This window comes from Polypterus senegalus, chromosome 3 (genome assembly GCF_016835505.1).
Source record: "Polypterus senegalus isolate Bchr_013 chromosome 3, ASM1683550v1, whole genome shotgun sequence".
NCBI classification, from domain to species: domain Eukaryota; kingdom Metazoa; phylum Chordata; class Cladistia; order Polypteriformes; family Polypteridae; genus Polypterus; species Polypterus senegalus.
This window is the reverse complement of record NC_053156.1, coordinates 218321190-218334436: the sequence shown is the minus strand read 5'-3', so window position 1 is coordinate 218334436 and position 13247 is coordinate 218321190. Positions and strand designations below refer to the sequence as shown.

The following is a 13247-nucleotide window of genomic DNA, read 5'->3' as shown; positions in this document are numbered from 1 at the left end:
CACTCATCCATCCATCTGTCCATTGTCTAAACTCGCTTATCCAGAGCAGTGTTGAGGGGTAGTTGAAGACAATCCCAGGAAGTACTGGACTCATGGCAGGAAAAATCGCTGGAAAGGGTGTCAACCCATCGTAAGGGGAACACAAACACACCTCAGGGGCCAGTGTAGCATCGCCAGTCCACGCTAGTCTTCAGATTGTGGGAGGAAACTGGGGCATCCAGAGGAAACGGTTGATTTAGAATCAACACATAACCCAACACGTATATTTTGGAACCGGCTTACCAGGAAAAAAAAAACTGATCTTTACTCGGGAAGCATGTACAGGCACACACACAGCACAGATAGTGCACAGACTTGGTAGGAACTGCAACGCCGAAATCAATTAAGTCTCCGATACTTTAAAACTTCACTCAAGATCCTCCTTCCAGCAGATGGCGCGAGAGCTCTTGTAGCGTTGGCTTTACTGTCGACTAGACCTTCTTCCATTACTGTAACTGAGTTTTGTTCAGTGGCGGGAGGGGGCGTAACTCGGATGTTTAAACGGCGCCTATCATAGAAAGCCGACCGGCTTATTTTAGGCCTACGCCTGCAGGGAGAGGCTAAAAGAGGGCGGTGCCGAGGTGGACTTGGGAAAAAAAAAAAAAAAGACATGTTCCTTTTATAAAATGCACCCCATCATCACCAGCATCATTTTGAATTAACGCCTTTTTCACAATTTTAAATCCACGTACAGGTTGTACATCAGTTTACGGGAGAGAAATATTAAGAAGTAAACGATATGGAAACCGAAATACATGTGCCTGTCGGGTCGCCGGCTATTCAAAAGCTGTCAATTTTCGTGGACGAGAATAACGTGATTCCCGGTGCTATGAAGCTGATCGAGGTGCTACGGCCGTGTTGGGACCTTCGCCGAGTCAGGACCAAGGTAAACGCCTGTGATTTCCTCCTGGTGTATAGTGTGTGGTAGCAAATGTGACTGTAAATGAATATCTCATCACTATACAACATTGTTCTTTTTTTTATCTTGTGCCATCATGTAAGAGTAATCAAAGGAAGAAATTCTGCTTCAAATGTACATTCAAGAAATCAGTTTTTGGTCCAGCTTCTTGGTGTAAAGAGAAAGCAATTACTAATATTCATCTTCCCTTATTAATTATTATTATTTATTTTCTTTTTTTGCAAGAATCCTACTGAAGAGTCAAATTATTAATTTATACACATGGAAAATGTCAGACTGTTGAACAAGTTGACCTAAAATCCGTAGGACCGTGCAGACATCCTTTATAAAGTACAGTAATACTGAGCAATGAAAAATAGAATACAGTGGGTAAAGAAATCGTCCAAGCATCTAAAATAAAATCATACAGATTTTTAAATTTCATTCTTCGTTAACGGATGAAAGTGCATGCTTTGACAGTAGATTTAGCTGTTAGCTGATCGCCAACAACAGTCTTGATTTAATACCATGGAAACTGAAAATGATCATATACAGTATGTGAGTCTTCTATGAGACAAAATGACTTGCAAGGCACAGGAAAGAATCTTCACAGGGCTTGGCTCCTGATACAATTTTAATCTGAAGTGCATTTAGTGTGCAGTTTGATTGTTCACTGTGTTCTCATGGGAGCTCTCTTGTTTTTTCCTTTGCATCTCAAAAGCGTGAGCATTAGATTTATGAGTAGCACTAAGTTTGTAGGAGTTTGCCTTGTAATGCACTGGTGCATCATTTATGGTTACTTTTGTGCCTGCCATGTTTGGCCGCCATAAAGTGATGGATTGTACTGTTTCACATAAAGAATGGATGGCCAGATGGATTGAAATGTCCTATTGCATATCAAAGGTATGCAGCTTGATGAAATAGCAGTTTTAAGTTGGCAGGGAGTACACAAGCCCACTTAGTATGTGCAATTGCATTCTCTGCAGGTTTAATCCTTGCCTTATGTCATTTACTGACTTTAGTTCTTGTGGTGCTAACTCTCAAGTACAGCTAAGAAACCTGCAAGTCTGTTTGTTTTGCAGGACCATTGGAAAGCTTTTTAGCTGGGAAGAAATTATATTTGTAGTTTTTGCTTGCAATTAGGAATAATTTATTGCAGTATATCCATCCATCCATTATCCAACCCGCTATATCCCAACTACAGGGTCACGGTGTATTGCAGTATATTTATTCATAAATGTCATTGATCGTAGCACATATGAGACGGTGTCCAAGTTGCGTCTTGTAATATTAGTGGAACTTTTAGTGTATTAAGCATAACTATCTCCTTATTTTTCAGCTGAAGCTTTTAGTGTATTAAACATAGTATTTCCTTAAGCATGAATAAGAATAATTCAAAATGCATTTTGTATTTATTCATCTATTTAACATTTGTATAATGGTCAGGCATCCTGTGCAGGACTGGTTAGTAGGAGAGGCGTAGGCTTTTGTGACGATGTAGTAGAAATGCATGTTCAATAAATGGATGGATTGAGTTATCCTTTTTGAAAACTGTAATCAACTGGTGATTGTGCTTTTTGTCACCAGAAACAGTTCAATGTGCATGTTAGCTAATCTGTGCAAAATGAGTCTAAAGTAATGATGATAGAAGGCCATTTAGACCATACATGCATGTTTTATTTCAGGATTATAGTATTAGCCACTAGAGGAAAATTAGACTGAATTGTGGGATGGGGAGATTCCCTAAACATACTGCTTTTTTGATAATTTGTTTTTTGAATAATTTTAATATATAACAAATTGAACAATACATAGTACAGTGCAGTGCAGATGTAACCACTCCATATTCTTTCAGCAAGCCCACTCACCCAACTCTAAATCCCTACCATATTCCTGAACTGGAGAATAAGATGTCGAGTGGCTAAGAATAATACGTAAACCTTGCCAGGAAATGAGAAAGTATAAAGGTACAAGACAAACTAAAGAGAGGAGAAAGGGCAGTATCAAAGGACTGCAAACATTTAAGATCTGAAACACTGATAGAAGTAGTTAAGTGCCCATTGGTTTAAATGGATGATTTGAAGGTCCATGACAAGGACAGCTGTGTATGTAACTGAATGCAAAATGTAGATAACTGGTTATCATCTCTAACATGATCAGAAGATTTTGGGCATGAAGCATAAAGGAGTCTGACAGCATGACTGCCTAGACACACAATCTTTTGCTAGTCTAAAGTGAGATGCAGAGTAGACAGGTCCAATTGGATGAAACTCTGAGATAACAATGGAAATATCCACAAAGAGAGAAGAGGATAAACTGCAGAAAGCATAAGTTCAGAAGTAAAAAATGGTCATGTGGAGGAAAGTGCAGGAAACAGGAAGCTGAGTAGGCCAAATGAAGGAGTGAAATTCCACATGTTCTCAGCAATGACTGAAATTTTAGATTAAGGAAATCTATATATGTACTGTATATATAAAATATTTTTTTTACACACCCTGATATTGACATTATTTTTAATTCAAAAGAATATGAAATAATTGCATAACAACAGTAAAGTCAAATAACAGCAATGCAAGGTGTTTATGTTGACCATACTAATTGGTGACAATTTTAAAATATTCAAGTACTCTGAAAAAGAACAAGACTGATATGTTTGCTACTTAATTACTCTTTAATGATTGGCCATATTGAAAATGTCCTCCTACTTTTCTAAATTCTCATTTTATGACAAACAAAAAAGGCCATATTCAGTTTTTCACCTTGGCAAATAGTAAGCTAGCAAATGACCCATTTGTGACAAGATCTGTCTTTTGAGAGTGGGGGGCTAAGAGGGATGGACACTATGTAGTGAGGAGGAGGGTTCCTGTACTGCACAGGAGTTGTATGTTATAAGTATGGTGGATTCTACGTGCTCTTTTACATTTCAATATTGTTACTGATCTATTGAGATCCATCCATCCATCCATCCTGCTATATCCTAACTACATGGTCACGGGGGTCTGCTGGAGCCAATCCCAGCCAACAAAGGGCACAAGGTAGGAAATAAACCCCGGGCAGAGCGCCAGCCCACCGCAGGACACACACACTAGGGACAATTTAGAATTGCCAATGCACCTAACCTGCATGTCTTTGGACTGTGGGAGGAAACCGGAATACCCGGAGGAAACCCACGCAGACACGGGGAGAACATGCAAACTCCACACAGGGTGGACCCAGGAAGTGAACCCATGGGTCTCCTAACTGCGAGGCAGCAGCGTTACCCACTGCGCCACCATGCCGCCCGAGCTATTGAGATAATCATTATTACTGTTTTATGAATTGTTTTTTGCTTCGATGTGACTTCTATTTCAAAAGCATTAGATGCTAAATCATAACAAAAATATATCTCTTTCTGTTTCGATGAGTAGTTTATAAGTGTCAGATCTTGTTTTTATTTTTTTAAGACATGTAATGTACAGTTTATCACTGTTCAGGGCAAGGCTAGGTGGAATAGCCAATAAACAATAAAATGAGACACAATGGTTTAGAATATGTGGAGCCTAGAAATATTAAACTTGTCACAAAGGGTGGTGGTCCCTGCAGGCTGCGAAAGACGATAAACACAATGTCAGCCAGCAATGTTAAGGATGGTATTGTAAAAAATATGTTTGCGAGTGTGTCATTTCTTGGGAGAGCCAATATATCTTTCCACAGTATGCCAAATGTGGTGATTGTAAGTGACAGAACTGGGCCCAAGGAAAAGCTCTAGGATTCATGTGTCAGTGAGACAAAAAGAATACCCACCAGTGAAAGACGAAAAGCAAGGGATGATTCAGGAAGTACTCAAGATGAAGATGAAGGTGAAGATGGAGAAGATACCCAAGACCAGACAGTCTAAGTGGTGAAACAAATAAGTGTTAATTGTTTAAGGTATTCTTGTTTCGCATTTCATAAGAATTTTGTGATAAGGATCAGATTTTCAACCAATAATTACAAGGGAGTGTAGTGTAAATTAATTTTAATGCCAGTTGTGAGTGGAAAGAAAGGGGAGATTAGACCACAAACAAGTACAAACACTGCCCTTAGTAGATATATGGCCATCTTTAGAGAAGAACATCTCACTGTTAATCCAAACATGTCCACTCCAAGGTAACTGAAGGTTTCAGTGACAGGGGTGGGTGAAGATAAATGAGCCAATTATTAAGAAAGATTTGGTTCAGTGGATTTTATAACCAGTAGTATTAGTATTGAATATGTTTAGAATAATGGGGATTTCCAGAAAAGTATTCACCGGCTAAAGGAGAACATCTTCTGCAAGAAGAGGGGCTCATGAAAGGAACAATGACTCAATATGGGTGGTTAATTGCTGAGGATCACTGTCCGAGGACAGATCAAAATGAAAACAGTGTCTTGTTTTTGAAGAGAAAGGGATGAAAGATTGAGAAATTCAACAGGATAATTGATGAAGGAGAAAATAACATTTTAACCAAGGTTTATATCTTACACAGAATCCCAATCGTTCCATCACCTACCTCAAGAATGGTCCGTTCATAAGGTCAAAAGTGAGAATTGTGGAAGTGGTCTTTTGAGAGTTGAAATAATGTCAGCAACATGAAGGAGTCTTTTAACATTAGCCAAAACTAATTGTGAGTAAATGAATCTGGCTGTTCACTTTATGAATAACTTTCTGCAGCCAAAGAGCAAGGACTTTGGATGAAAGCTTAGCAGCAGTATTCATGGATTAGAGAGTCCTGATGTTTTACTGCTGACATGCATATCTCACTTTCTTAATTGCAGCAACCATCACTCTCCTGTGCTGCACTGTAAAATCACTAAAGTTTTTTGTGTGTGTGTAAACCTTCTAATGAGATCTCTTTTGGGTGTTCTTGGCCTCTTTAGTTGGTGTCTTTGAAGCTTAAAAAAAAATTATGAGGGAGCTTGATTAGGGAAGGAAAAATCTGTTCAATTCCTTACTGCATAATGAGGGTCTGCATTTTTCAGTTTTGTGTCTGACCTTCTAAACTTCACTACTGTTAGTTTTAGCCATGAATCCCTGTAATGCAGGAATTTGTTGTCTGCAGTGCAACATATTATTAGATATTAACAAAGGAAATGCAATCTAAACATAAATATTAAACATGTAGTCTTTTAACATTATATTTGATAAATTATTTAATCTTAAATTGCTACAAAAAAGTTATAGCTCAAAACTGCTGACATTGATATCAGATATTATTGACATGAGAAGTGCACCATCATACTATGTCTGTTGAGTATCCTGCTTTTTGCCAGGTTTTGTGGTGTATTTTTGTAATTTTTTTGACATTGTTTGTGTATGCACACCTTGTGGTGGACTGCTACTCTATTCTTTGTTGTCTGAGCATAACAGAAGATGTAATAATTAAAATACATGTTATGAATTGTTAAAAACTGTAAAATACCACCATCTTTTTTAATGTTGCTCTTACTTATATAATGGGTAAGAATGAATATTTTGTTGTTGCAAAAAAAGAACATAAAAGGGAGGAATTAACATATATTGTGGTATAAAATAAGTGAGTGTGCTTACTGAATAAATGCATTCTGCCCTTAATGAATGCTTTTTTTTTTTCCAAAAGTCTTATTTTCTTATTTGAGAAAAGCTCTTGTACTGATTGTCCAGTCAGAAGGACAGAGGGGGAAGGACGTGTTGCGGGTCAGGGTGATTAAAGGATGCAGATGGAACTTTGCTGACAAGTGGGGAGAGTGTGTTGAAAAGGCGGAAGAAGTACTTTGAAGGACTTATGAATATGGAAAATTAAAGAGAGAGAGAGAGTGTGTGTAGGTTGGATGACGTGGATAGAGTAAATCACAAAGTACCGGGGATCATCTGCTAGGCTGAAGTGAGGGAAGCTATTAAGAGAACGAAAAGTGGAAAAGCATTTGGCCCAGATAATATACCTGTGGAGGCATAGAGATGTTTAGGTGAGATGGAAATAAGAGTTTCTAACTCGATTGTTTAACAAAATCTCAAAAAGGAAGAAAATGCCTGAGGAGTGGAGAATAAGTATATTAGTACCAATTTTCAAGAATAAGGGAGATGTTCAGTTCTGCAGTAACTACAGGGATATAAACTTGATCAGCCACACCATGAAGATATGGGAAAGAATGATAGGTGCTAGGCTAAGAAGAGAGGTAGTGATCTGTCAGCAGCAATATGGTTCCATGTCAGGAAATAGTACTATAGATGCAATGTTTGCTTTAAGAGTGTTGATGGAGAAGTACACAGAAAGTCAAAAGGAATTTAATTGCGTGTTTGTGGACTTAGAGAAAGCATATGACAGTGTGCCAAGAGTGGAGTTATGGTACTGTATGAGTAAGTCAGGAGTAGCAGAAAAATATAAGAAGTTGGTACATTGATATTTGTGAGGACAGTGTGACTGTGATGAGGTGTGTGGTTGGAATGACAGCCTAGTTCAAGGTGAGAGAGTTTTATTACATCAAGAAACGGTTCTGAGTCCTTTTCTGTTTGCAGTGGTGATGAACTGGTTGACAGATGAGGTCAGACAAGAGTCTTCATGGATTGTGATGTTCACGGATGACATGATCTGTAGTGAGAGTAGACCGCAAATTGAGGTGAACTTCGAGAGGTTGAAGAATGAGAAGGGGAATGAGAGTCAGTAGCAGTAAGACAGTGTACATGTGCATAAATGAGAAAGAAGGTGGTGGTGAAGGTAGGACTGTTGAACACAAGTAATTAAATTAGTCTAAGCAACAGAGTGTGTGGCAAAGGAGTAACAAAGAAAGTGTAGGTAAGGTGGACTGGGTGGAGAAGTGTGATGGGAGTGATTTGTGATAGAAGACTAACTGCAGGAATGAAAGTGAAGTTCTTTAAAACGGTAGTGAGATCAGCAGTGTTGTGTGGTTTGTAGACTGTGGCACTGACATAGACAGGAGGCATAGTTGAAGATGGTAAGATTTTCGCTTGGAGTAACGAGGGTAGACAGGATTAAAAATGAGTATTAGCGAGGACAACACAGGTACGACAGTTTGGTGACCAAGTGAAAGAGACTAGATTGAGTTGGTTTGGGCATATGCAGAGGAGAGATGAGGTGTACATCAGGAAAATAATGTCAAGGATTAATCCACCAGGCAAGAGGAAAAGAGGAAAGACAAAGAAGAGGTTTATGGATGTGGTGAGGGTGGACATGAAGGCAGTTGGTGTGGCAAAAAATTATGAGAGGGATGATGCGCTGTGGGAGCAACCGAAAGAAGATTTTTTGTGAATGAAATATACATTTATAAAAAATCAACCATAGATTAAACAAAAGTCTTCACTAAACAGTTAAGAAAATAAAAATGCAGAACAAAAGTAACAGCACAGAGTAAAACAAATTTATAATACTATCTTGTTTATATGATCAATTTTTCAAACATTTGTTAATTTTGTAATGCCTGTGGAAACTTATTATTGTATACTGTATTCCCCCCATCAGGGTACTTGCGCATGTTTTTAAACACTTGTTTTTTACACTTTGCCCAGAAAATGCAGTCTAGTAAAAATAAAGTCATCAGCAAAACCTATCCTATTTATATGGACAATTTTTTTACAAATATTCTTTTAAGTCCTTTCATATGCGGCCACAGCATTTGCTGACAAGATGGCTTTCTCTGAAATTATTTTTTTGTTGCATTGTTTGTTCTTTTGAATGTACAAGCGGTTTAAGTTGCATAAAATACAACAAAACTGCTAGAAATGTTTTTTTATCCGAGCACGTTAACTCAGGGGTTCAGGAACAAATGAGGAATTTATTAAACTTGATCTAAAGCAAAGAAAAATCTAGAAAATTCTACAGACATTGATAAAAAATGTATATTTTTATTTAAGGGCACTAAGGTGCACCACACCTAGTTCTTGATTGCATGGAGTTTATATGTTCTCCTTGTGTCTATATGACTTTTCCTCGCACAACAACAACATTTATTTATATAGCACATTTTCAAGCAAATTATGCAGCTCAAAGTGCTTTACATGATGAAGACAGAGAAAAAAGACAAAATAAATAAAACTTAGAATAAGGGAGGGCGGCCCGGTGGCGCAGTGGTAGCGCTGCTGCCTCGCAGTTAGGAGACCTGGGTTCGCTTCCCGGGTCCTCCCTGCGTCGAGTTTGCGTGTTCTCCCGTGTCTGCGTGGGTTTCCTCCGGGCGCTCCGGTTTCCTCCCACAGTCCAAAGACATACCGGTTAGGTGGATTGGCAATGCTAAATTGGCCCTAGTGTGTGCTTGGTGTGTGGGTGTGTTTGTGTGTGTCCTGCGGTGGGTTGGCACCCTGCCCAGGATTGGTTCCTGCCTTGTGCCCTGTGTTGGCTGGGATTGGCTCCAGCAGACCCCCGTGACCCTGTATTCGGATTCAGCGGGTTAGAAAATGGATGGATATATGATTGGGAATTCCAAGTATGACTGGTATGTGTGTTTGTGCCCATTAATGAACTTTGAATCATTGAAACATTGAATCAAGCAGATTTGAGAATGTTATTTACATTTAATTTACAGTGGGATGCAAAAGTTTGGGCAACCTTGTTAATAGTCATTATTTTCCTATATAAATCATTGGTTGTTATTATAAAAAATGTCAGTTGAATATATCATATAGGAGACACACGCAGTGATATTTGAGAAGTGAAATGAAGTTTATTGGATTTACAGAAAGTGTGCAATAATTGTTCAAACAAAATCAGGCAGGTGCATAAATTTGGGCACCACAAAAAAGAAATGAAATCAATATTTAGTAGATCCGCCTTTTGCAGAAATTTCAGCCTCTAAACGCTTCCTGTAGGTTCCAATGAGAGTCTGGATTGTGGTTGAAGGTATTTTGGACCATTCCTCTTTACAAAACATCTCTAGTTCATTCAGGTTTGATGGCTTCCGAGCATGGACAGCTCTCTTTAACTCACACCACAGATTTTCAATTATATTCAGGTCTGGGGACTGAGATGGCCATTCCAGAACGTTGTACTTGTTCCTCTGCATGAATGCCTTAGTGGATTTTGAGCAGTGTTTGGTCGTTGTCTTGTTGAAAGATCCAGCCCCGTCGCAGCTTCAGCATTGTCACTGATTCCTGGACATTGGTCTCCAGAATCTGCTGATACTGAGTGGAATCCATGCGTCCCTCAACTTTGACAAGATTCCCAGTCCCTGCACTGGCCACACAGCCCCACAGCATGATGGAACCACCACCATATTTTACTGTAGGTAGCAGGTGTTTTTCTTGGAATGCTGTGTTCTTTTTCCTCCATGCATAACGCCCCTTGTTATGCCCAAATAACTCAATTTTAGTTTCATCAGTCCACAGCACCTTATTCCAAAATGAAGCTGGCTTGTCCAAATGTGCTTGAGCATACCTCAAGCGGCTCTGTTTGTGCTGTGGGCGGAGAAAAGGCTTCCTCTGCATCACTCTCGCATACAGCATCTCCTTGTGTAAAGTCGCGAATGGTTGAACGATGCACAGTGACTCCATCTGCTGCAAGATGATGTTGTAGGTCTTTGGTGCTGGTCTGTGGGTTGACTCTGACTGTTCTCACCATTCGTCGCTTCTGTCTATCCAAAATCTTTCTTGGTCTGCCACTTCGAGCCTCAACTTGAAATGAGCCTGTGGTCTTCCATTTCCTCAATATGTTCCTAACTGTGGAAACAGACAGCTTAAATCTCTGGGGCAGCTTTCTATATCCTTCCCCTAAACCATGATGGTGAACAATCTTTGTCTTCAGGTCATTTTAAGAGTTGTTTTGTGACCCCTATGTTGCTACTCTTCAGAAAAAATTAAAGGAGGAGGGAAACTTACAATTGCCCCCCTTAAATACTTTCTCATTATAGGATTCACCTGTGTATATAGGTCAGGGGTCACTGAGCTTACCAAGCCAATTTGAGTTCCAATAATTAGTTCTAAAAGTTTTGGAATCAATAAAATGACAACGGTGCCCAAATTTATGCACCTGCCTGATTTTGTTTGAACAATTAGTGCACACTTTCTGTAAATCCAATAAACTTCATTTCACTTCTCAAATATCACTGTGTGTGTCTCATATATGATATATTTAACTGACATTTTTTATCGTAACAACCAACGATTTATACAGGAAAATAATGACTATTAACAAGGTTGCCCAAACTTTTACATCCCACTGTATTCTCACCACATCATTATTGTTATGATTGGTAGTAACCTCAGTTAACCGCTCAGAATACTAACGGACTTCACTTCTTCAAGCTTCCCATCCTTAAACGGCCTGTGGTTTCTCAATTTTTCAGTTGCTTTACAATGTTTTTTTAAAATTGCAGTTAAATTGTAAAAAAAAAAAAAAAAAAATGATGGACAGAAAAAAACACTACTCTTACCAAAATATGTGTTGCATCTGGAATAAATGTAAAAAATGTTATTCAAAATGGGCGTGCCACTGTGTCTCATTGGTCAATAATTCTGCCCTTACAGTTTCAGATTCCTGGGTTCAAATCCAGATCTTGACATTAGGTGCAGAGTTTGAATGCTGTATTTCTCCTGTGGGTATACTGATTTTCTTCCAAATCCCCAAAACATGTAGGTTACCTTAAGTGGCAACCAGAAATTGGTATTTTTTATGTATGCTGTTAGACTAAGTTTCTCTGTTTTGATTTCCTTTACTAGAATAAGTATTTTACAAAAATTTTTGAATATTAAAAGCACTATGATGAGTATACATCCTAGACATGTTCACATCGTGGGCTTATTATTAAAATCTAGTGATGGTTTTAAGTTTCATTATAGTGAATTTGAACTGAAGTGTACATCACATGTGATATGCTGAGAAGTACATTTTTTGATGTACCTTCTTTTCTGATATGTTTGGATGTAATCACATTTTGTATGTGTTTGTGAGATTCAGAGGAAGAGTAGACCAGAGTAAAGACTGATGTGTTGAAAATGTCAAGGTAGTGGGCACCAAATACATCAGCATATATATTAATGGAACAGCAGTTCTCCAGAAGTTGTCGTGCAGAACACTGTCAAGTATGTATTAAGATTTGGCCATCATCTAAAATATATTCCGTCAACAGCAGTCCTGTGTTAGGAATTTTACCATTATTGATACAAGGGAACCAACAGAGCCTAGCACAACTTGTGCAGAATAACAGACAAGCAAGTGCTAGTCAACTAACCGCTAAGTACAAAAGCTGTGCAGAAAGAACAATATTCATAAACTAATGATAATTGTACTGTGTTACAATCAAGTTATGACTGTTGACAGCCCAATCAAGCTCCACTTCTGACAGTGAAAAGAAGGTGTGGCTCTGGTGGACTAACAAATACAAGAGCTAGATACTAGAGTATTATACATTTGTTTCCTGCTCTGAAGAATCCTTGTCTCTACAGCTAAATCATGCTGATGGGTCTAGGATAGGCAGAATATCTTGTCATTGAATGCATCCTTCTTGTTGTTAGCTACTAAGGATAGTGATGTCATCATAATGTTGTTAAATCTGTTTTCAAGGCACACATTGGGTCCTTTGACGTCCGTAGAGCAATATTTTAAATCCCATCTGTTATCTCAACATCATTTATGGCAGCAGTGTACCAGTATGTAAATTGTTTTTTCAGCAGAATAATGCTCTAAGCTGTAAGGGTTCTTCTTAATGCATTTGCTTCACCAGTCATCAGATTTCAATCCAGTTGAGCATCTGTGTAATGGGATTGAATGAGTTATGAAACACTCTATGAGTAGAAACGCTGTATGAAACATTCTACGAGTAGAAGAAACACTCTATTCCTTAGATATTTAATTTCACATCCTGTTCCAATAAGTCAACCTGAGTAGATATATAAATTTAGAAATACTTACCAACAAAGTACATATAAGTGGCTGTTAGTACATGAATAATTTTATTATGCAGCAAACATCAATGGGAACACTGTAAAAGGTCACACAGCAGTCTTTATTTCCACCAGCACCAGCTGTCACAAGTGAGCAATACCAATCTGTAAACACTCGTCATCACATGCTCTTTCTAGATCCCTAGCACTTTCTCTTTCTTTCCCTCCAGAATGATTAATTGTTGCCTCCACCTGTGTAAAATATGGGATGTGGAGTTGGAAATTTCATTATTATGTAGAAAAGACACATCAAGAGATTTCCTTTATTTTATTGTACACACGAGGACTTTGCAGACATTCATACATCACCTTATTAGAACTTCACTTTCTCATATGGATTTTGTATGTTCTCCCTGTGGTATGTGTGGAGTTTTTCTCTGTATGCTTTAGTTTTCTTGGCAACACCTGAAGATTGTCAACATTGAGTAAGGTTACTAGGTAACTTTT

General features: G+C 38.4%; 1 protein-coding gene across 1 annotated transcript in view; it reads left to right on the top strand.

Annotated features, from left to right (window-relative positions):
* Positions 1-550: 550 nt before the first annotated feature.
* Positions 551-13247, top strand: part of etnk2 (ethanolamine kinase 2) — a 56091-nt gene continuing 43394 nt past the window's right edge. The window contains exon 1 of the mRNA XM_039748489.1: positions 551-925. Coding sequence (XP_039604423.1) covers positions 779-925 — 147 coding nt within the window. The 5' untranslated portion in view covers positions 551-778. The remainder of the gene's footprint in view (positions 926-13247) is intronic.